We start from the raw sequence: 26,989 nt of genomic DNA, 5'->3' as shown, positions 1-26,989 counted from the left end.
GTCCACTCCGCTCCCAGCACAATACAGGCATACAGTAGGTGCTCAATCAGTATCTGTTGAACGAATGAACAAATTAACCTGTCCAAGGCATGCTGCTACACTAACTTCTCTAGTTAACTGGATCAGAATATCTGTGATGGTGCCTGGGAACAAAATTCATTGCGAAGTCCACCCAGTCATCATATCAGCAAGATTTGGAAACCACTATGACGACAGTGCTCGCAACATTGTGCACACAAAAAGTCTCTCAAATATGGAGAAGAACTTAAAAAACAAAGAACAAATTTTTCAATTATTTTAAAGCCAAAACATATATATATACATACATACACACATACTGGCCATAAGAAGACAGAGCAGCACATTATTAAGATGATACTGGAGGAAAAAAGACATCAGGAGAGGGGCTTCCCTGGTGGCGTAGTGGTTAAGAATCCGCCTGCCAATGCAGGGGACATGGGTTCGAGCCCTGGTCCGGGAAGATCCCACATGCCGCGGAGCAACTAAGCCCGTGCGCCACAACTACCGAGCCTGTGCTCTAGAGCCCGTGCTCCGCAACAGGAGAGGCCACCACAATGAGAAGGTCGCGCACTGCAATGAAGAGCAGCCCCCGCTCGCCGCAACTAGAGAAAGCCCGCTCGCCGCAACTAGAGAAAGCCCACGCGCAGCAACGAAGACCCAATGCAGCCAAAAAGAAATTAAAAAAAAAAAAAAAGACATTCGGAGAAAAGCTAGCTAAGTTAGATGGAAATGAAAGGCCAGGAGAAAGCCAAGGAAATTCATGAGCACTGAAAATCACTAGAAGTAGCAAACTCTAAATCAACTTTAAAAAGGCAAACATACAGAGACATGCAGGGAGGAACCGCGCAGGGCTGGGTCCTGCAGAGGGAGGCACAGATTCTCTCACGCAGCCGAGAGAAAAACAACAAAGGCCTTTTAAATGTTGAAGCCCAATTAATTAAGATTTTGAGTTTTTTATTTTTGTTTTGTTATGCTTTGGTATTTAAAGTTTATATTAAAAACTACACACCAAGAAAACAGTAGGAAAAAATAGCAGGATCTGTTCATAGTTTACTTACAAACAAAAAACCTTTTCGTAAACAATCTCATCTCTGAAAGTAACTATTTAGACGAAGGGTGAATCCCAGTGACAGCCAAAGTCGGGTGCAGGAGCGCGGCGACCGCCGTCACAACCTGCTCTCCTTCTCCAGGGACAGGAAACACACGGTTGCACGCAGAGCCACAAAGATAGATACAGAACCGGCTTCCAGGTTCCTCCCTTTCATTACTATGAAAGTCAGATGAAAATACCCTTATAAACACTACTCTCAGGGGCAAACTGAAAACAGGATTTGTCTCCTGGAGACTATTAAACAAAAAAATGTCCTCTCAATTACTCCAGAACCGGAGTGAAATTGTAACATAGTTGTAACCTGGACACTCTACCAGTTTGCTGGGGGACTTCATTCACTGCGGAACGTTCGAGATAAGGATTACAGCATGGCTCTGGCAAACCTGGAACTAATATAATATTCTCTGGGGCCTTTTTTATTTCTCTTTATAACATATATTATGACAATTTAACATATTAAACCTTCATGTTAGATTAGAGGAAATATCCAATGAATTAAATATATTTGTTGACTGATTTGTATGGTTGTAAGAGTTAAATTTGTTTACATACTTTAATTTTTTAAGCTGATTTTTTAAATTCTCTGAAAAAGCCAATTCTTTTCCAAACTTATTCCCAAACTAATTAACTCACTTGAATACAGATATATAAAAATTTTAATTTGAAGTCAGAGTTGGGTTTTTTTTCTCTAGTTCTTTAGGCTTGTAATGATTTTTAGTTATTAATCGGAGCAACTTGTGTCTTTCCTTTTCATGCAATGGTAAAACCATTAACCTAGTCCTTGGTGTGATACTTGAAAGCCTCAGTATAAGATGCACAGTATTTTAAATGACTCTATTTTATAATAAGGTCTTTTCAATGTTTTAATAATTAAATATGCTTTACACTAAATGTTGCTGTCCTATAACATACTGTGACCTCCCGTGAACGGTACAATAACTCTTCAGCATACATACTGCATTTTCTACACAGGCTCATAATAGAAAATAGAAAATCGTTTTCCAATAGCATTACATATAGCATGAAAATGAGTTTTTAAAACAGTGTTGACAATCCTAATTTAAATCAAATAGGCCATAATGATATTTCATAATGATATTTCTTTAACAAGATGAGAATGGAGAGTAAGCTTCTATATCAAATTTTAAGAGTTCCTCATTGCACTGTGTATCACGTTTATATGGCAGAGACCATGCTCTAGTGCTTGGGGCATAAATCTGAGGATCAACTTCTATGAACTAAAGCTCTAGACATACCATTAACAGCATACTTTCTGTGGCTTTATCCTCTTATCTAACATAGGGGTATAAGTATATTGACCTGTCTCAGAGTATATTATTTTTTTACAGTCTAATAAGTTAAAATTATTTAAACACAGTTAAGCAATACAGGTCAAAATTTGTTTTCCTAGTAATGAATATTCTAATGCATGTTACTTTTTCAGACGTCAATTCGAACCTGCTTTCTTCTGTAAGAGTTAGTTTATAATTGTTTTAACTTAATAGTCACACAAAGACAGATTTCCTGTATCTCATTATAACTCTACTTAGCTTAATTTTCCCACAAGTGAGGCATCCTATTTATTTTTGAAATAGTAACAATTTCCAAATTACTTTTTAAAATGTTAATGATGATAAAAATTTAAATGAGCACTAATACCTTAGAAATACAACATTTTAAATTATTATGTAATTGAAACTAAATTTGCAATGTATATATTTGCAATGGAGCGGGTCTCAATAATGCATTTTCTTAAATTAAAATGAACCCATTTGAGATTTCAAATGTTATATTTAATACGACTGGCTCTTTCTGCCCCCACGTAAAAACATACCACAATAACACTAACTGCAATCGATACTGTTACATAGCCCTAAAATTTACTTTTTTATTTCAAAACACTCAAACTACATATGTTTGAAGGTACCTATATTTGGCATAGCCACTAAAAAAAAATAAAAATCGCAATGTATTCGTAGACAAAAACTACAAAAGTATATTTTAATGCTTTTATAAGTTATTCCATGTAAGAATCAATATCGTTAAAATCAATCCCAATAAAATTTGTTTTTCTTTTAATGATCCAGATCTAAAGTGAAATGATGAAATCGAAAAACAACTGTTCTTGTCAGAAGACAGGAAGAGAGTTTTTTCCCCTTCCCTTAAGGAAAACAAAGGATTCCTGAAAGCTCTGGCCTGATTTATTTTTCCAATTTTAAATACCTTAAGAGTAGCGGAACTGCTACTGGCATGGTAGTATTTCTAACAGTCAATAAATCTAAAATATTATGTGTGAATATTGGAATGAAGCCATTAAGAAGATTACAGCATGCAACACAGCAGAGGGTCCACAGGAAAAAAGAACTAGTAATTCAGGACAACTGTGACCACTGACCTTGGAACAGCCAAGACCACTGGTCAAGCTGACACGATAATAAAGTGCACATGCACAGAAAGTCATCTAGCCTGTAAGCATAATTTTAATGTTGTGGTGAATGATTTTCAAATGCCTCCATTTAAATATCAGTTAATTTATTAAATTAGCAAACAATACCAACTAATATTTTTCAGGCTTCAAGGATATTTTATTAATTCAAGTCACAAAAAAATTCAGTATGATCATTTGTGATTTTTAACACGTCTCGTTTAAAACATTCACAATTATAGCAAGTATGATGTGATACTTTATCGTATTTCCTACTATAAGAGATAGCTTTGGAAAACTGATGAAAAATCTAAATTTATTAGAGCTGGGTTAAACAAACAATAACCTGAAACATTTTTAGAAAATGACTCTAACTTTAAAACATCTCATACTTACAGTAGAGAGTCCTAGCTCCACCTCAGGACTATTTCAGTTTATTCATTCTTCAAATTGGTCTATGTCTGTGCTCCTTAATTCCGAGCGTATATTTAGTTATATCTACATTACCTTGCAGAGTTCCTTTTTATGAGTTTTTTTTTTTTTTAATATTTCAGTTATGTTCAGTTAACTGTTGCTTATAAATAAACAATGAGATAGTCCCTCCTGTCATTTTATATATTTAGGCTTTTACATTTCATGAATATTGTTTAACTTCTTCACATATTTAAATAAATGTTTCAGTATCAAACTAATTCTACTAGGAAAGTAGAGCTTCCCAATTTAAAAAGAATCACTCGTCCAAAAATTACTACTAAAGATTGTTTTTCTCAAAGAAATAATCTGCTAACACTGGAGCTGACTATAAAAATTGTAATATAACACAAAAAAGCTGATTTCTTTTTCTTTCTCTTTCTTATCCTTCCTCATTTTTAAAAAAATAAACAATCCTTTCTTCTCAGGGAATTAATAGTAGGAACTACACGCACATAAGGAAAACATTCTTAAAAGTTGGAACTTTATTTTCATAATTATGTCCCTATCCAGTGAAGAATACTTTGATGGATTTCTAAATGAACAACTCTAATCCTTTCTAGCAGCTTCTGCAAAATCTTTATAATGAGGCAATCGAGTTATAATGAGCTAAAGAGATAATATAATTCTTCACTGGCCTGGGTTTGGATTTGTTCATACATAGCACAAATTCTACTACAGTCAGATAAAGTAGTTCGATTTAATTTGCTTCAAGGTCAGCAAATATTTTACGTTATTTATGGGCATAAATAATCTGATTTGGACTTTAAAGTCACATTTTCCCTATCACTAGCCATAAAAGCAATCAAGGCTAGTATTACTGTATTTTCTGAGTTTGAGATTTTTTTTTATTCTTTTTTTTTTTTCAAGCTCCCTAATAGTGATTTCAAAGTACTTGCAGTATTACAGAAAAAAAATATATTTTAAAGGTTTTTTATTCCCAAATTTTAATATAGCTGAATAAACAATGGATTTTTTTTAAAAGTGGAGTTATTTTAACTTAGAACTATGTTAAAAAGATATTTTAAAATAGCCATTAGAATATATACAGAAACAGTACAATCTGCATTTTTACCCTGTTCTAAGGAATACGAAGGCCAGAAAATTTACTTTGGAGACTATTTAACACAAAATACAGAATATATCCTATTATAAGCTGCAGACCCACACATGCGCACACACACAGACCTCTGCAAGATCAAAGCCCAGAAGAGAGCTGGCACTTAATTTATCAGCCTTTACAGACAAAAGACAGTTTTCGTCATTTCAAAAGGATCAGATGTCTTTTATGACAAACTGGGTTTGCAGTTTAATTTACAAATAGAATTCTAAGTAAGCAGTCTTTGCTCTGCCAGAGCAAATGACAAACAGTGTAGGTTTTCATTCTTGCAGCCCTCAGCAGGATAGAAAGGATTAAAATAAAACTGAAATAATTTAGAGAAAACAAATAAATGTTTCAGAAAGTTGAGGGAGATCAAAGCCAGAATTTTCTGACCCCAACTGTACAAGCATTTCTTATTATATTGACCAGTGCCATCAGATCATTAATTAAAAGGAAAAGCGCTGGCAGGTGGCAGGGAAGCAAAAGCCGATAATTGGCCCCCTTCTTCTTCTTGCCTTCAAAAACTCTCTCATTCTTTTGCAAGACATGCCACTAGGCAGACAGAAATGCCTACTTTGTAATATAATGATTAAGATGAGATGAAGAGACTTATGTTTAAAGAAACTCTGCCTAATGAATGCATCTAGGTTTTTTAATTACGATCCTACTTTTACAATAAGGAATATGATATTGCATCTGACATCTCCTCAACTGCCAAAAGGTAAAAATACGAAAGACAGACTCTGCATTGACTCCTCTCACACCACATGCTCATATTCAGCCCTTTTTATTTCAGACAGAAAAATGGGAAAGTAACTCTTGGTGATTCAAGGGTCCAGGAGAAAACATATATACGTTTGTTCACCACAAAATATCCTCCAGACTTACCACGTCACTCGGTAGACTGCTCAAGTCATTAAATGGTGATTCTAAAGTGTTTGTGTCAACATTTAACATAACCACATCCTCCAATGATTTATTTTTCACTCTCTGTTTAAAAAACACAATTATAAACAAACATCTTAGTATATTTTCCTTCCAAAGCTATAATGAGCTTAGATATGTAGAGAAAATTATCTTAATGCATTATCCTTAGGAAATGAAAAAAGGAAAATTCTACATCATAAAAGAATATAAACAATTTTGCCTTATGAGAAAGTCTGCCTAAACCATTCAAAAAGAAAGAGTAAAAATGCTTAAAATAGCATGTTTACTCATCTAAGTATATTAATAGTTTGGAGACACTGAATGTAATTTAACTACCAAAGAGATACCACAACAAATACAAAATAGGCATGGCTATATTAAACTGTAAAAATGTACATCCTTTAAATTTTACCAATTGAATTTCAATCCTATGATACAGGAAAGTGTGGCCAGTTCTATAGCTATTTTTAGCATAAATCATACTGCGGGGTTAACACAAAACAATAAATATGACTACTAAAGTAGTAAAGTAAGTTTTAAATTAATAAATATTTTCTCTATATCTCCATATAAATTTGGTATAAGTTGATGATGACAAGTGAAATTGAGTAAGAAAAAATGACAGAGAGCAGTAATATGGAATTTATTGTTAGTAATGTTTATCCCATGAATTTAATATAAAGGATCAAATTTAATAGCCTATCAGATTAACTATCTGACTTGTCATATTTGTTTGAAAGCCTCGTCAAATGGTCAAATTATCTCAATATATGCACAAATGATAGTAAATTAGAATTCATTAAATTTTTATCCTTAAAGAATTTATAGCTTATTTTTCTTATGTAAATATGTCTACTTAAACAAATCATATAATTCTATTAGTCTTATCTAGATGATAGCAAATAATATTATTTCCTAATGAAAATAAGTAAGGTGTGCATTAATGAAATATATCCATCAACCCAGAATTCCCTAACTGCTTAGGTCAGCTAGCAATTGGTCAATTAATTTCAGTGCAGTAGTTTTAAAAGTGACATTCTAGAATAATAGCCATTTTTTCAGATTATTTAAATAGCTTAATATTAAATTGGCCAAGCCAATTTTTTAAGTTAGCCAAGACTGGAATTTCTGTGATCCACTTAGAATTTCAAAACTCTGCGTATCAGGTAGAATGTTAAATTTGTTAGGAAAATGGTAGTCTAGAGTAGGGAATTTTTATGTGTTCGGATAGCCACAGTGTCTATGTGGAATATGCATTCTCAAGGGGGCACGTGATTCTAAAACTCTATCCTGTAAAAGACATTATAATTACTCTAAAGTAAGACTCAGAAAATGGCCATTTCTAAGAAAGTAACTTATAACAGTGATACTATTGTCAAAACATTTATAAATAAACTCATTTCCTTTCCATATATAAAAAAGGTTTACATATATAATTATGTGCTTATCTACAAATCAACTATAGCATAACTACAAAAATAACCTATGAGCAAAAACTATATTTATATTAATGGCATTTGTATGCAAAAAGTATATCATCATTTTGATTTCCATCTTCAATTCTAAGTTGCTCTTTTAACAGAAAATGTAAAGATAATCCAGAAACCTGATGTGTTTTTCAGGGAATGAAATGAGTTCATCTAAATAGCATAGAGCAGGGCTTCCCTGGTGGCGCAGTGGTTGAGAATCCGCCTGCCGATGCAGGGGACACGGGTTCGTGCCCCGGTCCGGGAAGATCCCACGTGCCGCGGAGCGGCTGGGCCCGTGAGCCGTGGCCGCTGAGCCTGCGCGTCCGGAGCCTGTGCTCCGCAACGGGAGAGGCCACGGCAGTGAGAGGCCCCGCGTACAGCAAAAATAAATAAATAAATAAATAGCATAGAGTAATGGTTATGTGACCCCAAAATGTCTGTAATGACGCTAACACTAAACTCTGAATAGCTGAGTCACTTCGCTGTGCACCTGAAACTATCACAACTTTGTCAATCGGTTATACGCCAATATAAAATTAAAAGTTTAAAAAAAAAATCTCTGAATAAAGGAAATTAGCATTAGTATGAAATGTATACCTTTTTCAAAGTTTCTCTTACTTTTAAGAAGTCTGATAATAGCTGAATATTAAAATTTGTTAACAGGAACACTCATTAAGAATGGAAAATGTATTCATTTCAATTAATCAACAGACTGGGCCTCCCTAAAACAAGAACAATTCTACATAAGCAAAAAAGGGGGGAGAACATAGCATGTAATTTAAATCTTTTTTAAAAAATTCTTATTAATGTATTTTCTCTGTTATTTCCCTCCAAATCAGGCTTTAGCCATTTTTTTCTAAACAGGAGTGGAAAGTCATATGGCATATAAAACGGCACCACTTTCTCTGTCCCATATTTTTACCTCTCATAAAATTCATCAAAACTTGTTTGGATGGGTAAAGAGTAAGAAAATGTGAAAAAACAGGGTGCTTTTTCTTCAAAAATAAGAAAATAATAGTAGGACACAGACAAAGTCTTGTTGAGAACAACAGCAGCTGCTGAGCCGGCGAGGCTCCTGGCGTCCTCCACACGCATCCTCCTTCCAGGTGATGCTAGCACACCTGCAACACGTGCGCACGGAGCGAGGAAGGGAAAGGGTGGAAGCAGCCACACGATACTGTGAAACTGGGTCAACACTTTACCTAGACTCCTTTGTGTATTAAAACAAATACTATAACTCTCACATTTATAGCCTGCACTGATTTATTCCCAATCACTTACAGGCCTTCGTTTGCTTTGACTTCATCCCTAAAGTCTAGTTTTCAGGGAGAACAAAATGCCCTTGCCCTTAATTTCAGAAGCAAATTTACATTTTAAAAAGAGATTTCTAGTCATCTTTTACTTATGATCACATAAAAATAATTTTTTAAAAAGATTTAGAAAAACATTAATTTCATGTCTTTGAACAATTAATTATGTTTAAAAGTCTTTGTAAAACTGATAAAAAGTGTTGAAACTGTCTTGACTGAGAGAGAAGAGAATATTTGGATTCTTCCTCCACAAAAAATTAGTTGTATTTGCAGCCAAACAAATGTGAAAAATTATGCAGTTCTGTCTCATATATAAAATATGTAAATATATATTTATGTTTTAATTATAATACCATTTATATAAAATAAAAAAACACAAAAGATCAGAATTTTAGTGAAAAAAATCTGTGTAATAATGTCATCATAAAAATGGAAACGTAGGATCTGTATCACCTGGTAAAAGATTAAGACGAAAGTTACTAAATGGTACCCAACTGGTTTAAAGACATTCTTAAAGTTCCTATTATAGTTTCTCATTCACTATTAAACCAAACAAAATTGACTATTAAGACAGTTTGATAAGTCCAGAGTATAAAAGGTACAGAGATTTCAGCCGATCTAATCATGGCTTTACACAGTCTCATTTAATAACAGCCAATTTAAAGTTAGAAAGGACTGCTTCTCCAAGACAATACTCTAAGGAGTAAAAAATTCTTAAATTTGCTCCTTTAAAAAAGGACTGATTTTCCCTACAGGCGTACAGTAAACATGTGATAAACTGAATTGAATATTTAAAGCATGTACTCCTTTCCACAATATTTTGGAAAAGCTGAATCATTTGTTGTAAAAGTTGGTCTAGAATCATTATGTAAAACTAATAATAACAACATCAACAGGTACAATCAACCACTTGAAATATTTTTCATCTGTATAAATAAATGTATTATAAAAACTACGTATTCTATTAGGTACATTACATAAGAAGAGATACGGGCACTAACATCAAAATCAAATTTGATGACATTTTTTGAAACCATACCAACCAACCATGGTTAGATTTTGCAAAAAGTCAAACTACTGATGAATAAAATGCCAGTCATATATTCCACACTCTAATAACAGATTAAATACCTATTTATTCATGTTTTATCTTATACAATTTGTCCTTTCACTGCAAGTACCTTGGGCTGTAAGAAGTTGTTTTCTAAAAATTGACAAAATATAGAGTCATAATGTTATCCAACACAGACTTCAAAATTAAAAAGGAATTAAACCTACTAAAAATTCATTAAAATGTATTCTTTATTAATGGTTAAAGCACGACTCTCTCCACAAAGGATGCTCAGGAATTTTAAAATAATCACCAGGCTCTTCCTTGATCAGCAAAGTGAGGACTGATGGTATATACAATGACAAGAACTAATCAGAAAACCAAATCTAACTCATTAAAGTTGCTTATTAGAAATTGGGTTAAAGTACAATATGAACAACCAGCAAGAAAAGAAATATATTTGAACAAATCAGCCGGCATAATGATGCCACGCAACTGACCCAAGTCTTTTGTTTACTTTTTTTTTTTTTTTTTTTTTTGTGGTATGCGGGCCTCCCTCTGTTGCGGCCTCTCCCGTTGCGGAGCACAGGCTCCGGACGCGCAGGCTCAGCGGCCATGGCTCACGGGCCCAGCCGCTCCGCGGCACGTGGGATCCTCCCAGACCGGGGCGCGAACCCGGTTCCCCTGCATCGGCAGGCGGACGCGCAACCACTGCGCCACCAGGGAAGCCCTTGTTTACTTTTTTCGAAATCTTATAAGAAGTCCTCTCTGGAAATATCACTGATTTCAAGTTCAAGGTGTTTAAAGCTCAAGGTTTTTCACTACAGTGATAACAAGTGACAAAAGTCATTTTCGAATGACAGTGCAAAAAAAAAAAAACAAAACAAAAAAACCCCCACATTTTAAGTCCCAACAGGACTGAAATTAAAGTCTTACAAAGCTATAATCTAATTTAAAAGTTCATGATTAGTGTATTAAAACACATTTTGAAAAACACTGATACACTGAATTATAGTGAAGTTTGCAAAATAAAAACACTTTCCCTTTATGACTCATAATTACATAAATTCTCACTTTCAAAATACAGAAATATTTCTTCTGAAAGAGAAATGGATATAAAAGATCTCAAGTTCCATAAAGAAAGTGGTTCATCAAAGACTAAGGTTTTTAGTATTTAAAACTTACCATATGACTTCAACCAAATAGAACCTACTTTCCATGGGTCTCATACCACTGAAGACGGTCATTTTGCATACTAATTAAAATAAAATTATTTTAACACTACCTTTTTGAAAATGATCATGTAAGTACACTCTAAATATGCAACTAGTCACTTCTTTGTACTATTCAGTTGATATGCTTTCAAAACACAACTGTTTTAAATTAATTCATAAAAATAATAGTTATCACCGTCTCATGTCTGAAAGATACTCACCTCTATGAGGCTGGAGTGTATTCCGATCAGGTATGGCATTGGGGCGCTAAATTGAAAATATATATGTATGTGTTCATATAGTTCATTAAAACTGAAACAATAATATCAGTAATTCAGAATGCTTTAAAACACAAATGTATTAAATGTATAGTTCTAACATAGTACATCACAGATATTTAAAATTATTCAGTATAGGAAACTCAAATATAATCTTAGAGGCCACTAATATATTCAAATTAAGGTTGATTTATAGAAAACCACAAAATCATTTATAATTAAAAGTTGTAATGTTTAAAAAACAAGAATATTAGGGTCTAGGCCGTAGTCTGAGATGAATCTTTTCTGTATACTTCCCATCAAATATATCCTAAATAATCATCAAATTTATTCACATTTCTTTGTACATTTTTTTATTCAGTTAGATTCTTGTATGATTTTCTTAATATATATTCATTGTTTCACACCTACTATTTAGTCACCCAAATTTCTGAGTCAGTCACAATATATTTACTGAGACCTACTATGTGCCAGGCACGCTTTGGGAACTAGAGGTGCAAAGATTACTAATTTCCTCCCCCACTGTTACCATTCTATTTCTGTGCTATCTTTCCACTCATGTATCTTGCCTATTATTTAAAACCTCTGTACATTCTTATTTATCCCACTTTTAATTGTAGCAATAATATAATTTTAATAAATTTTAAAATATTCAGGTAAGTTTAAGAATGCTATGGATTAATTCAACCCAATATGTGGAGCATACTCAGGTGCCGGTGCCTGGCACAGGGGTTAGGGCACAATAATAAACAATACAGACAGAATATACTCCCTTCTGGAGCTTATACTCTGGCAGAGAATACAGACATTATATAATTTTTGTAATATACAAAATCAGACTTACTAGCAATTTCAAAAATACTTCTCATGAAATATAGGGCGGAAATTATTCAACTTGACATTTCAAAATTAAAATATTATTTAACAAGAAAACATGAAAATGAACAATGTCTACAAATGTGGTAGAAGATATGCAAATAAATAGTTATTTAAAAATAAAACATTTTGGCATTTCTTTTATATACTTCTTTGTGTTACATTTAATGCAAACCTTTTCTGTTAATGAAAACAGATAATCTTCTTTTTCCAAGAATTTGCATAATTTTCCAAACATCCCTGTCATTATTAGAACAGAGCTGTCCAAACTCCTGCATGTCCACTTTGCTACTGAGAACCAGTTACAGATAAAAGAGGTACCTTGCTAGATCCACAGTTTTCAAAGTAACCTTAAACAGTTCCTAATTTATTTAAGGATAGGATGGCTAGCCACTAACTTCTATATCCAGAATTCACAAAAAATAAAAACGGTTCAAGTTCTTATTCCAATCCTTATTAGCCTGTTCCTTAAGTCATATTGTACCAGATTCTAATTCCCAGTTGTCTTTGTCTTCTATAGCTTTGTTCCTTCCTATTTTTTTTTTTTAATTTTTATGCAGTAGACCATCTGGAGTTGATCTGATATTCTGGATATTTCCTTTGACTGAAAGTTGAGAACTATTTATAGGCCTTGATATCCCTAAGACCTAACAGATTTTCTGCCTTCAAAAGGAAACAGAAAGAATAAATGTGGACTGTTCCACTTTTGCTTAAGTAAAAGAAGCCTAGTTGCTTCCCCAGTTCAAGTTCTCATCTCTGGAATTCCTTCTGGGACTCCACAGACGATATAAAATATGTGCCACTAACTACTCTGGCCTCCCATGACTGGGTTCCGGCAACTTTCACAGAACAGGGTGGGCAACTCCCAAGATCTTAAATATGTCAAGCCTTCTCCACACCCAAAGTAGTACAAATTTATTAAAGTTACTGTGCAATTTTCCCATTCGCCCCAGGCTAGGTTATCCGACCAACGAGATTCATAATATAGAAAGATTCATAATATCTCAAACCTCAAGGCACGTTTTAATACAATGAGTGTTAATCAAAACACTGAAGACTTCTAAAAATAATTATTACATCCATTTTACATATGTTGAAGGTACACTGAGTGGATCAGATTTCAAAAAATCTGAGCCAAAAGTAATAACTACCAATTGAAGTCCTACGAAATACATCTAAGATAACACTTCTAAAACTTCATGAAAGCTAGTTATCTCTTGAAACATAAACAATAAATTTACAGAAATTGTTAAACTAGAATAAAAATCCAATAAAGAACTCTTAGGCAGAACTTAATAATAAAGTAACCCACAACTTTTTCTATGGGATCACTGGGTATCTCTGCGTGTTTTCACCTCACTAATTTCTACAAAATCTAAAATATAAACATGCTAGACTGCAAACATTATTAACGAGAGCATACTTTCCTAAAATAAATATGATGTTTTTTCAGAATATAGATTTAACTGAATAGTTATTTCATTGTCATGAAACTGGATTGTATACATCCTAATATTAAGTCAGCCAAGTCTCATGAAAAGTAATTTTGCTACCCTAGCTGAAAACTCCTAATGAGACAGAGCGTTAATAAGTCAGGAAGAGATCCTTGGCAACACAGATGTTTCATCAGCCATGTGCAAAACTATCCTAGATCTTTCTGTCAATGGAATTATTTTGCAAAGATAAGATACAGAAGGCTCTATTATGACTGCTGCTTCTTTTTGGTAGCAACTAATCTTTGTTGAAAAATAATTACTATGTAATAGCTTTTTTTCTTTTTAGGTTTTCTCATGGAGGCCACCCATGGGGTAAGACTGTAACAGCAGTCTATTAACTTAGGGTAGTCTAAACAACATACTTTCCCATTTATGTTTTTAAAACACTATTCTCTTAGGAGCTAAATCTTCTCCTTTCATAGAATGAAGAATCAGACAGATTGCCTAAATAAAAAGGTGACAACCATTCTAGAACAAATAAATGATTATACTTTGACTGGTACTGGAATCACCCTACCTCCGAGGTGTCTAAGGGCTCAGAAGGTTAAGAGTGTCTGGCAATGTCACTTTAGACTCGCTATATTAAAGTACTTTCCCTTTGTTGTTTTGTTTTGTTTTGCTTTGTTTTTTCAGTATCAATACCTAACCTGAGATCCATCCTCTTAGCAAATTTCTAGGTCTACAATAGAGTATTGGTTAAGTAAAGGCACAATGCTATACAGATCTCTAAAACTTAATCATCTTGAATAACGGAAACTTCATACCTGTTAAATAGAAACTGCCCATTTTCCCCTTATACTGGTAGATTAAGGGGAAAACAAAGATGGCGTCACCGCTTCCCAGTAGCCTTCCCTACCCTAGCAGACGGGTGGGCACTTCCTCCTAGGTGTTCCGCTCAGCATTCTTTTATATGCCTCAGACCTAAACCCTATAGCATCACAGTATTCCTCTGTGCTCATCACGTGCGCGTGTGTACATGTGCACAAACGTGGGAATTTCTTCCTATCTGGGGATCCAAGAGGGCAGAAGCTACGTCTTATTCATTACATTACATACTCGCGGCCTGGCAAACACGTTTACTACACGTCTGGTGTACAAATGGATGAACGAACGAGCCGACAAATTAGCAAGCCTGCGTCAGCCGACCAAGATGCGCTATTCATCCACGGTCACAAGATGGCATCGTGGCCCTCCAAGTCTATGCCACACCACAGACACACTTCCAGGAGCCGGGACTGCCTCAGGATTGGGAAAGTCCAATCACCTTGAAGAGTTGGCAAAATACACATCTACCCCTATCACATCTTCCTGGTGCTATTTTTGGAGTGGAATATAAAATTTTCTTTACTCAAAAACCATGAGATTGAAGGGATAATCTCTAATATTTCTGTCCCTTTTGCATATAGGATCATTTGCAAAGATGTAAAGGGAAGAAAACCACTTTCCCTAGGGAACAGTTTAGTCCATGGAATTTTCTGACAATGAAAGAGAGCTGGAGTCACAGACAGCTGTTTTCGGGGGGGGAAGAAAAGTATATGATACTGCCCACTTCCTATGTTAGAAGCTGAACCTATCACTGTGACCTTAAGGCTCAGGAACTCTCAGATAACTCCTTGTGTGACTATCACTGCTCTAGTCTCTGGGCCAGGCAAGTGCCCGGCATGGCAGCTGTGAGAACTTGTCCTGAAGGGGCTACTTCAGAGGTTAGAAACTAGTAAGACTGAAATATGAAACAAGCTTCCTTCATCACAGTGGAAGCAGAAGAAAAAGGACTTGATGGCAGGGTTAGAAAGTATCAGGAAGACGTATCTGGAAAGAGGTGGCAATAGTTTCTACATAACAATATTTTAGAAAGTCCTAAGTGTGTAATCATTGGAGGACTGAACTTAAAGGGGTGTGTGGCCTCCTAAGATTTCAGAACATTTTTTATAGAAAAATTTAAATGGCACTAATATTACATATGATATAATATAATTCTAAACCTCACAATTAGAAGTGTTGGTTCTTGAACCACTACTTTAATACAGATTTTAAAAAATCATACATCAATATATTTTCAAATACTTTCGTCAACATTATCTAAAGTAAGTTCTAATTACTGAATACTACGTGGAGAGATCCACTACACATGTCGGCACGGAAGAACCGAGGTCCCTGCTGTCAAGGATGCTGGCCTATTCCAGGCGTACTGGTCAGAGAAGACGCTCTAAAGTGAATACCGAGAGAGCTATCTCTGGATCCAGCTGCACTCTCAGATTCGTACGTGTGCTGCTTCACAGTGTAATTACATCACACACCTACAGCCTCCTGCCCACTGCTTCTCCCTCCCAGCACCCAAGGGGCAGAATGGCAGTGGAAGGTCACTGGAAGCCTGCTGCCCAGCGTCATCCATGCGATTTACCCTGCTGTGGAAACACACAATTCACTGGTATAATCAATATGTGGCCAGAGAGATGTACTGTCATTAAAAATCATTTGTCCTGAAGAGGGCTAGTCTTGAAAACTTCAGTGTTAGGAACTTAGATCATGTTAACCCTTAAACGCTTTAAGTGATCTGCTTTTCGTGAAATCAGAAAGTTAAATAAATAACGACTTTGATTCTAAAAGAGCTTTGTTTTTTAATAACATGAGTTGTGATACCAACGAACACGTTATGGTCAAAATCACTTCCCTCTTTCTTTTCGTGAAATCAGAAAGTTAAATAAATAACGACTTTGATTCTAAAAGAGCTTTGTTTTTTAATAACATGAGTTGTGATACCAACGAACACGTTATGGTCAAAATCACTTCCCTCTTTCTGTGTGTGTGTGTGTGTGTGTGTGTGTGTGTGTGTGTGTGTATACGTGCGCACCACGCACACGCATGCTTCAGAGTAAAAATGTCACCTGGTTTCTTAAGAACTGAGCTACGCCTGCAGAAGATGATGGCCCTACAGCCCCGAGGAAGATCCCAAGGCTGCTGTTGGGGAGTCTGACTCCCCTCACCTCCAGGGGAAGGGGGCAGTTGAATTCAGAGCGGTGAGATCGCCGGCAGTTGTCTGCAATGCCAAGGAAGTCTCCAGAATTGTTCCCGACACCTGTCAACACTTTCATAGTGGCTCAGGGCTGAGGCTTCGATAACCAGGAACTCAGGGAACCCCTGCATTAGAGGCGACCCCTCTGCTGGTATCTGGTACTGGATGTGCTACTGAGGGAAGAGGCGTGAGGCAAGGTGTGTCCTGAGGTGGAGGTAACGGGCGTGTGCTCCGACAGAGGCAACCCGGTGTCCGAAAGACTCTGCAGACAAATGCTGGCACCTGGGATGCGGTGCTCTCACTGACGCCGCAACTTCTGTAAAATGCTCCTAACCAGCGCGAAGACCGGATCGGCTTCTATTTATGCATTTAATTATCTAGATGATTACAGAGGAAACTCACAAAATCTAAAGAACTTTGTTTGCCAAGTATAAATTTTTGCTACCTTTGGAGAGAACTAGTCCTCCCTTCATAAAACCACCTTTTAATACTTGTTACTAATCTCCACGTCACGTTTCAGAGATCTCATTCATATATATATATATATATATATATATACACACACACACGCACTCCACGCTTACTCAATCCACACATGAACCGCTCTTTCTAACCCTGAAACCTGGACCACCGGGAGCCCGGCGGAGCCAGCTTACCAGCAGTAGTCCAGCAGATGGGGAGGGAGCACTGGGATGTAGATGTGCTGCCAGTACATCGGGAAGAGCAGGGCGACCGATCCATGGACACAGGCGGTTAACTAAAGGTTGTAAGAGGAAAACAGCAGTAAGTGGCCGCCGGCCCTCCAAACACAGGGACATGCTCAAGTTATCAAAGATTGAAGATACTCATAAAACAATTTACTTAACGACCCGAATCACATTATCTTGACCAATTCTGCCTGCAAAAAGTCTCATGTTTCAGAAGGCCCTCTGAAAAATACACAAGCAGCAAAGCAGCTTCTTGGGCATCTTATGTAGACGGTTACAACTTCCTGAAAATATAGCGTTTGGGGTCAAAACTTAGAACATACAAAAGGAAAACTGAAAAATCAGGCGAGCGTCTTAGAAGGAACCGGAGGAAATCACAGTGTGTGCCGCCCGGGTTGCACTCACTCAGGTTAATACGCCACGATGCAATACGGGAAGGAGGAGAGGCTGGAAGCTCCTGGGGGATAGCATTAGGGCAAATTGCCAAAGAATGAGACATGAGCCAGTCAGCAGAGTCTGGAAGCGGCAGCATCACCAGGGGACTCAACGTTCGACAGCTGGAGCTTCAGCAATGTGTGAACCGCGGGTGACGGTATCAGGAGACTCTGCTCGCTGACACGGAGAATGTCACTGTTGACCAGCGAGCTGCCCAAGCTTGACAGCTGTGCCACAGGAAGCCAAGGATATCATAATTTCATATTTAAACTGCTCATTTCAGATTAACATCGTGTTTCCTAGCTTTACATCACAACAGCTGCAAATACACTGATGCTATTTTAAAGGTAATTGCCATTTTAATTGTTTTGTTTTGGCAAGCGGTTGATTAAATATTTTTTAATGCTTAACAAAGGGATATCGCTTCTTTTTTCCTCCCTCCCACTGACCCTGATCAGAATTCTTTCTCTGACTTCGTTTACATTTTAAATTATATTTCTGTACGTGCTGAGTCATTTCTTAGCATTTCAAGCAATAATTAAATCAGCATTCTTCATTTTAAAGTTTTGCCAGAGTCTGCATTTTCAAGACATTTACTGAATAAGTCATTTTATTTAACTTGAAAATCAGAATTTAAAAATAAAACCATCTGAAAATGCACCACAAAATTTCTATAAACCATTATTTCTATTTTATTATACAAAGAAATTAAAATTTATACATAGTAATCAAATTAATTCAAAAGGATAAACGTAAACAAAGCAATTCAATCTTAATAGCAACATTTGTCTATATTTAAGTGCAAAATAGTTCCACTAAATTTTTTAAAAGTCGGTTAAAATAATCTAATCTGAACCCCAAACGTAAAAATTTTGATGAAAAGTATTTTCATCTTCGTCATAGGTATTGTATTTTTTTCCAGTTAAGATTTTTAATTAATTTCATATGGCAAAAAATTTATCTGTTCCATTTAGAATGCTATCATTCAAGGGTTTTATTACTTTGCACTTAGAAGTTTTAATAGTTTATCTACACTATTCCTTCAATAAATATTATTTTTAAAATTCCTTAATTAGAGCACACAGTATACCACTAGGAGGCATTCAGATACTTCTATGTAACAATTACGGACCAGATTTCTCTCTCTTACATATCTGAACTGGAGGGAAATGAAAATGGGGTTGATCTCAGTTGTGTCAATTCTTCCGAGAGTGCTCCCCGGTTGTAAATGAGGTAACTTTAAATGTTTCAGTGTAACTTGATGGGCTAAAAGCACTTATGCAGCTGTGAAAGGCAGTTAATTTACTCAATTTCTCCATCTGCAGATAGATGGCTTTTAAAAGAGCTCATTTAAAACCGTTTTAAAAAGTATTCTGTTTTATTGTTGAGAAAATAATTAACAGTGTAACAAGAGGGAAGAAATGCATTCTCAAAATGAGGAATTATAATAATAGTAACTTATTTTACTAGGCACACCCAGAGTCCAAAGCACTCTATTAAATGCTACAGCTGTCCCCCTATGCCCTTAATGGTTATCCTTAAGTGAAGTTATAAATGTCTCGCTAATAAGGCTCAATATCATCTGATGAATTTGACTGGTTTCTTAGAGGATGATTTCTGCAACGAGAAGTCAAGTCACAAACTTTCTGCAAAGGCCAGCATTCAGCAGAGGGTCACGCCAGCTGATCAAGATCTACCAGGAAAGAAGGAAGCTCTACAGGATTTGTTAGCTTCTTAGATGCAGGGGATCAGTGACAGGGAGAGGTAAAAATACTACCCATCCCACATCCCCGCCCCGCCCCAAACCTCAGTTTCTGGCCTAAGCGACCAGGACGAATTATTTAAAGAAATATAACAAAAGTGTCAGGTTCAGGTGGGACTGTAAGGAATGTGCTCTCACAAATACTGATCCTGTTAACTATGAGACATCCAAGTGGAGATTTCCAAAGAAGGCAGAAACCTACCAGAGAAGATATCCCTTACCCACCTAGCATCATGTAATAACTATGTGATTTAAAAAATAGAGAAGATACTATTACAGCATATACTTTGTAGAGGAGATAGTAAACTTGTAAGTAAAAAAAATACAATTAAGAAAAAATAAATTTACTAGGAAATTAAACACAGTTATATGCAAGTTGTCTAAGGTAAGAACAATGAAGTACATCGTGGACAAAATTTAGGGACTGGCCACTAAGAGGCTGTGCCACTCTGGCACACCTGCAAATATAACCAGATCCCAGTTTCCTAATCTTTAAAATAAGAAATATATGCCAGATGATCTATAAACGCCGTCTCTGAGAGATCTAACATTCTCTACTCTTAGATCAGATCAATTCTAACATTGTGTATTTTTAGTAATAGTTAAGAATTGTTTTTTCCATACGGGTGGTTAACGGAACATTTTAACTAGACTATAATTCAGATCCACCTTCGAAATCTATCTAAACATAATCTCTGAAAGCTTTAAAGCACATTAACTGTGAAACTGGAGACATTATAATAATTTACTTGCTTAATTCAACAGAGTGTTTGAGTACCTGCCGTGTGCCATCATAAATCTCTACTAAGCAACAGGGACACAGAACAGAACACGTTACATATTAGTGGGGAAAGCAAACAACAAACAAGTAAAACACATATTATGTCAGAGGTAAATTCTGTGAAGAAACCTAAAGCAGGGTCAGAGCGGAAGGGCTATTCTAGACAGGAGCATAGGGACGAACACTGACGTGGCCACACCTGCACTGAGACCGGACTGAAGCATGGGAGCCACGTACGGTGGACCTGGGGAGAAGGGCATTCAGGAGTCCTGAGGTGAGAGCAGGCTTGGCACCTTCTTGGAGTAGCAGGGGGTCGGCTGATTAGATTAAACGGGAGAACAGCAGGAGTTGAGGTCAGAGAGGAAGCAAGGTCGGAATTGAAGAGCCTCCTGGGACACAGCAAAGACACCAGATTTCATTCTGGATAAGATCTGTCCGCACCTCTGAACACAGTGCTAACTGTCACAACAAATCATTTACCTAGTACATTTCCAGAACTTTGCAAATTAAGGAAAATAAACAACATACTTTAGAAGTTTGCTTTGCAGAATAAAGTTCTAAAAAGAAATGAGATCAAATGGAGTATAGTCTATAAAAATACTGAATCACTATGTTGTCCACCTGAAACTAGTATAATATTATAAATCAACTACATGTCAATTAAAAAAAAAGAAATGAGATCAATTTATAAGCCAAGTAAGAAGGAGAATCTTCTTACTTTTAGGTTAATTATGAAATATTGAATCTTTAAGCTTCAAGGGAAATGCTAATCGTATTTCTTTGGATCAGAATTACCCAAAATTCTATGATAGGTTCATGATAGGGCTAGAACCCCACAGCGCTCTTCTGACATTCTGTCAGCTGTTTCTCTAACACCACAGTTGTTCTTCATGAAAGCAGGGGAGAGGAGAGAAGAAGATTTGGTGTTTGGGTTAGAGCATGTTCCTGGCATAACATCCTTGAAACTGAAGGACTTATACATTGCTATCATTGAATAAAAATGAAGTGTACTAAATAAAGAAAAAAATGTACCAAATAAAGATTAAAGAAAAAAACATCTTCGTTAAATGGCATAGGAATATTTAAATGCACATATAATTTCACAAAGCACACTCAATATATTGAACTGATTCAGACCCAAGGTGTTGACTAACACAAAATAAAATCACTGGGATATTTATTTCCCATACAGTACAACTGTAACATAAGTACATATGAAAACCATGTGAAAGAGACAAGAACTGGGGCCTGTGAAATCAGAGGGAGAAACCTGACAACAAAAGTTGGCAACAGTGAGCTCAGTGGTGGAATAAAGGCACCTAGAGCTTCCCGTTCTGGCCACAGGTCTAAGGGAGTCGCTCTCACTGACAACAGTAACGAGAGCAAACGTTTATATGATGCTAGCTCTGTGCCAGGTACTATTCTCAGCACTTGACATACTCAGATTTAATGCTACAACAACCATATGAAACAGGCAGTGTTATCACTACTCCCATTTTACAGATCAGGACACTGTGGCAAAGTTACACCAATTGCCTGAGATCACACAACTAGCAAGTGGCAAATCCAGGAGACCAATGCCAGCAGGCTCCAGAGTACCATAACCATTATATTAACCTGCCTTTTGATATACAAAGATTCAAAATTCCCATTCATTATAAGGCTTTGAATAATATATACTGGCTGGAAATATTTTATCCTAATTATATAGTGGAGAATGAGTCTCTGACTGAACAGACAGAGAAGAACAGTTGACCTTTAAATGAAAAATTCAGGGTCTAGGATAGAGATGCAATTTACAAAACTTTCCCAGGCATCACATTCTGCGCCTTCAGCAGGAAACCAGGAGAGCAGATTCTCTGAAAAATGTTACAAAGATAAGATACTTGATAAAAATTCTACGAGTTATCATCTCTATCTGCATCTGCAAGTATATTTAGTTGGAAGCCAAACCAAAGTTCATATGAAATCTCACTTATACCTTGTTCTTAAACTATATATTTATTGAGGAGATCAGCCTACTAATACAACTAAGCAATGTTTTAAGCAATTCAGTAGACATCTATTTTGAGAAGAAAAAAAACCACATTATCAGATTTCCAAGGAGACGACAGGAAAACGATCTATCGAGTGTGGTGACCACAACGGAAAACAGCACGATTCTAATTCACACGCGTTACAAGTAAAGATCTCATCCTGACGCGCCGCCACTCCTGTTGTTCTAGTCTCTGTGTATCTCTTAGCCAGATTCTGCCTCATTTTAATGTTGGAGTCCCACTGCCTTCAACTAAAGTTCTATATGAATTACTGAGGGGCAGATTTATGTCCCCTAAGAATGTATTTATGCACAAAATCCAAGAAATATTGATTAGAGACTTCATTTGATTTTTAACTGAATCAATGTTTACTTCAGAAATGTACGCGCTCTAAATACCTAAAGGTACACAGAATAAACTGCTGCAGATATGAACGTGATAAATTTCCTTGTGGAATGAAAACAATTTCAGTGGAAAGCATTAAAAAACTATCTATTTAAACACATTTAATTTACATTCACATTTAAAAGTTGAGGACAAAAAAGGTAGCAGCACAGTATTTGAAAACTACAAAGCTATCCCCACTATAAGATAGTCTTACCTGAGCAAAAATCTGACACTCAAATTAAGTGATAGTTGTAAAGAAATGTTTAGAGAAACAGCAATTTTATACCATGAAAAAAGACAGTATTTGGCTGTACATTTTTCTTTTTCAATACTTTTTTATACTAAAATATCATCTTATATTTCATTCTCTTTCTCCATCCCTTTAGGATGGTAAATTCTGCTGCTTCATTACTAAACTTCATCCTGACCTCTCTGCATCATATCCAAGTCCCTTGGAAAGTTCTGCTCATCTCACGGTTGGTCACTGGTTAATTAGCTCTTCTGAGCCAAACGATTCTAATATTTTCTTGCTTCTTCCATGTACTCGTTCTTTCATTCATTTGACACATGGGGAAACCGAGGCAAAGTTAAACCAACTGCCCAAGGTCACACAACTAGACGTGGGACACCAAACGTGTGTCAGGCATCGCTGCTGGTGCCGGGGACAGAGCAATGGGCCGAGGAGACAAAGCCTCTGCCCTGGAGGAGCTTTCACTCCAGCGAGCCTCAGCACGCAGCGAGCCTGTCATACCAACCCCACCTCAATTCTGAACTTCTGTAGCTGTGGCACTGCACATAAATGTCGACGCCTTCCAACACCTTCCCCCCCTACGTGACTTTCCCCGTCACTAAATTTACTGCTCTCTAGTTCACATCTTCACGCCAATTCTGTAGCAGTTTAGCTTTTCCTGGAGAAGGCCCATCTACCTTTCCACAACTTTCAGGAGTCTGACACGATAACACAGCTCAAATGTATCTATCTTCTCTCCACACAAACTTCTAGACCTTGGATTCTAGAGGACTGTAAGTTAGGCTGTTCGTGTGAATTATATGAAAACCATATTTTTAAAAATAAGGCATTTATTTAAGAAATAAACAGTACAGTTAAAGAATCACTAAATTTAACAATTAGGAAGAACCTTAGAAATCATTCTTGTTCAGTTCTTTCATTTTTTATATAATAAACTTCAGGATGAAAGGAAAAAATGGCTTATATGAAGTCATCCAATTTTTTAGTTGAGTAGTCAGGAACTGAAAAACAAATCTCTAATTTTAGAAGATATTATTGATATAATCACACTACTGCCACATTTGGGGACATATTCCAAATAACCAATAAATAAAATCTAACTGACTGAACCTACTTTTTTAACTAGTAGGCATCTCTGAAAATCATAACTTAAAATATCTCTCACCAGGAACAAAACTAATGGCAAACCACCAGCAACTGAAAGACAGACAACCACAAGCAGCCCCAAAGGACTTCTGAATCCTTACAAGTGAAGTGACTATTTGTAAATTACAGATATTTAAATGAGAATGAATAATTGTACATATATATTATATGCTGTATCATTAAAATTGTATATGATATTCCCATATATACTTAACATACACATATGTATATTTAGCAGGCGTATCAAACGCTTGTAAATATATACATCCATACATAAACACACAAACACACTTTACAGAGTTACAATTTACTAGTAGCAAATGACATCAGGCTCTGCCCCCGTTATATAATCAGACACTAAGGAAATAGCTGATGAATATTTGTCCTCTGTGTGTCATTGTAAACTTCTCCCTCTTATTTACCTACTTTCAAGCAGAATCTACATCCAACAGACATTTCCTTATTAGCCATGTTTCTAGAACCCAACTCCATCTACCTTTCATGGTCACTGTTAGTTCAGGAGCTGCTCATCTCTTTTTCTACTTACTGCGACTGCCTTTTAACGAGACACCTGTCAGTCAGAGTTTCCCCACTCTATTTTTTCTAATGCCACCAGCTTCTCTTCCCCAAAACAAAACTGGTCACAGCATGTCCCTCATTTGCCTCCCCACAATCCGCTGGATAAAATCCAAACCCCTTCATTTAGCAAACATGGTTCTTCACAATCTGGCCACTGCTATCTCTCCAACTAGATCTCGTAGCATGACTTCTCTCTGTCACTCTCTGCGCACACATACACACACACACACACACACACACAAGTATATATTTCCGAGAGAAAACACAAATTCCTTCCCAGAACCAGGCGTAATATTGAGGTCAACTCTTTAATCTACCACCCTCCCTCCTATATTTCCCACATCAAGAGTTCCAGTCACACTGACTGGCCTTGATTGACACTATATAATTTATTATTTATTATGATTCTAGAGAATCATAAATTAATAACCTTGAAATTCCCACTACCTGGCAAATAATAATATTTATCGATACCAAAAGAATAAATACCCTTATACTCTATGTTTGGAAAACTCTACCAATGTCAAATATCTCCTTCAAAATAAAGATCTATGTTTTTCTTCTCAAGTGGTTAACGAGTTTTTACTCTTTCCATTACACTATTTTATCATAGTAAATCACCACAAAATATGAGATTCATGGAAGCTGTGCCTTCAATGCATGCCTCTCAGATCCAAGTCCTCTCTCTGCTACCGTCTGTACTCGGTACCGTGCTGCTTCTCATTTGGGGGAAAGGGCGAAACGTCTGCGCTTGGAAAAGGACAGCTACATCTTATTAGGCAGACACACAGCCTTGCTTTGCTGTTGCTCAGGAAGTGCACATGATTTAGAGGGTGTCGATGGAGGATGAGCATCCAAAGGGGTGGACTGTACCCGTTACCGATCTACCGCCTCTCACCCTCAAGCCTACCCCTCTTTGTCAGATCTGGGAAAATAAATCTGTGCCCTTTAGACATCTTTTCCTTTTAGCAGCCGGCACGATGCTGAGCTTTGTCCGGAGAGGACAACGAAGCGACATTTCGCGAAGACAGGGTTTGACGTCCTGGCTCCAGCGTACTCACCAGGCGGTCCCCCTTGGAGCTCGCCAAGCACGGGTGGGTGGCTGCCAGGCTGCCGCGTGACAGCAGCTCAGCCCTGCAGGCCGCAGGGGCCGGGGGCCCCCGGCTCGCCTCGGCAGCTCCGGGCACGGTGCCTGGGGCCCCCGCGGCGCGCGGCTCCTGCGGCACAGAGGCTTCTCCTGCACCCGGTGGGTGACAGCGCCGCTGCGAGCAGCACCCAGCGGCCGGAAGCCTCCCTTGGTGCCACCCTCCCCTCAGCTGGCTCCCGGGGGGCGGGGGGCCTCCGGCGAGACAGCCCGGAGGGCGGCCTCTCCCAGTGACTCCAGAGCAGTGTGCTCTCTGGGCACAGATCCCCAGCTCCCCTCAGGTTCGTAGCTGCTTTCTACCTACTATGCCAGGTGCTTCGCGGCTCCCGGCACTTCCCGCAGCCCCTCCCCGTTACCCCAATCCCACGTGACAGTCTTAAATTCTTTATATTCAACTTGCATCGTTCAGATGACTGTAGTTTCTCTCTCCTGACTGGACCCAGACTGATACAGAGGCTGTGACCTCGTGACCTTGCCTGTGTATGTAGAACACCGTCTGGCATGAGTTAGGTGAGCCATAGATGAGGGGTGATTCAATGAATGAACAAAGGAACCACCTGCCATGGGAAGAAAGGAGTATGTTTTCTCCTTAGGACTACGTGAAGGCCAAAAGATAGCAAACCAAGTTCCTGCACAGATTGAACAAGAGTCAATATAGCAAGAGAAATTTGTGAAGCTGAAAGAGTTTAAGATGTATTGATAACTTTTCCCCCAAGGAATTACAATTCTGGCATAGACTTTTTTAAAAGTTAAAAATTTCTAGGAGAAAACAGCTGAACACATATCTTTTTTTGTTTTTTAGACAAAGGCCTACATGGAAATTATCCTCTAATTTATAAACTTCAGAATTTACAAAGAGACCTTTACTATTGTCATAATTATTATTATTTAAAGAGACTAGTGTCAAAAAAGGCAATCAGGGGCTTCCCTGGTGGCGCAGTGGCTGCGCGTCCGCCTGCCGATGCAGGGGAACCGGGTTCGCGCCCCGGTCCGGGAAG

The 26,989-nt window shown here is 37.1% G+C and overlaps 1 protein-coding gene across 8 annotated transcripts in view; it reads right to left on the bottom strand.

Annotated features, from left to right (window-relative positions):
* DENND1B (DENN domain containing 1B) overlaps window positions 1–26,989 on the bottom strand; it is a 278,187-nt gene that overhangs the window by 105,673 nt on the left and 145,525 nt on the right. For all 8 annotated transcript variants that reach the window (XM_055084008.1, XM_055084009.1, XM_055084007.1 and 5 more), the window contains 3 exons: window positions 17,421–17,521; window positions 11,323–11,368; window positions 6,019–6,120 (listed from right to left, as the gene is read on the bottom strand). In XM_055084008.1, the coding sequence (XP_054939983.1) occupies window positions 6,019–6,120; window positions 11,323–11,368; window positions 17,421–17,521 (249 nt within the window). The remainder of the gene's footprint in view (window positions 1–6,018; window positions 6,121–11,322; window positions 11,369–17,420; window positions 17,522–26,989) is intronic.

The sequence above is a fragment of the Physeter macrocephalus genome, chromosome 4 (genome assembly GCF_002837175.3).
Source record: "Physeter macrocephalus isolate SW-GA chromosome 4, ASM283717v5, whole genome shotgun sequence".
NCBI lineage: Eukaryota > Metazoa > Chordata > Mammalia > Artiodactyla > Physeteridae > Physeter > Physeter macrocephalus.
Note: the sequence above shows the minus strand (reverse complement) of the source record. Positions and strands in the feature narration are given on the sequence as shown.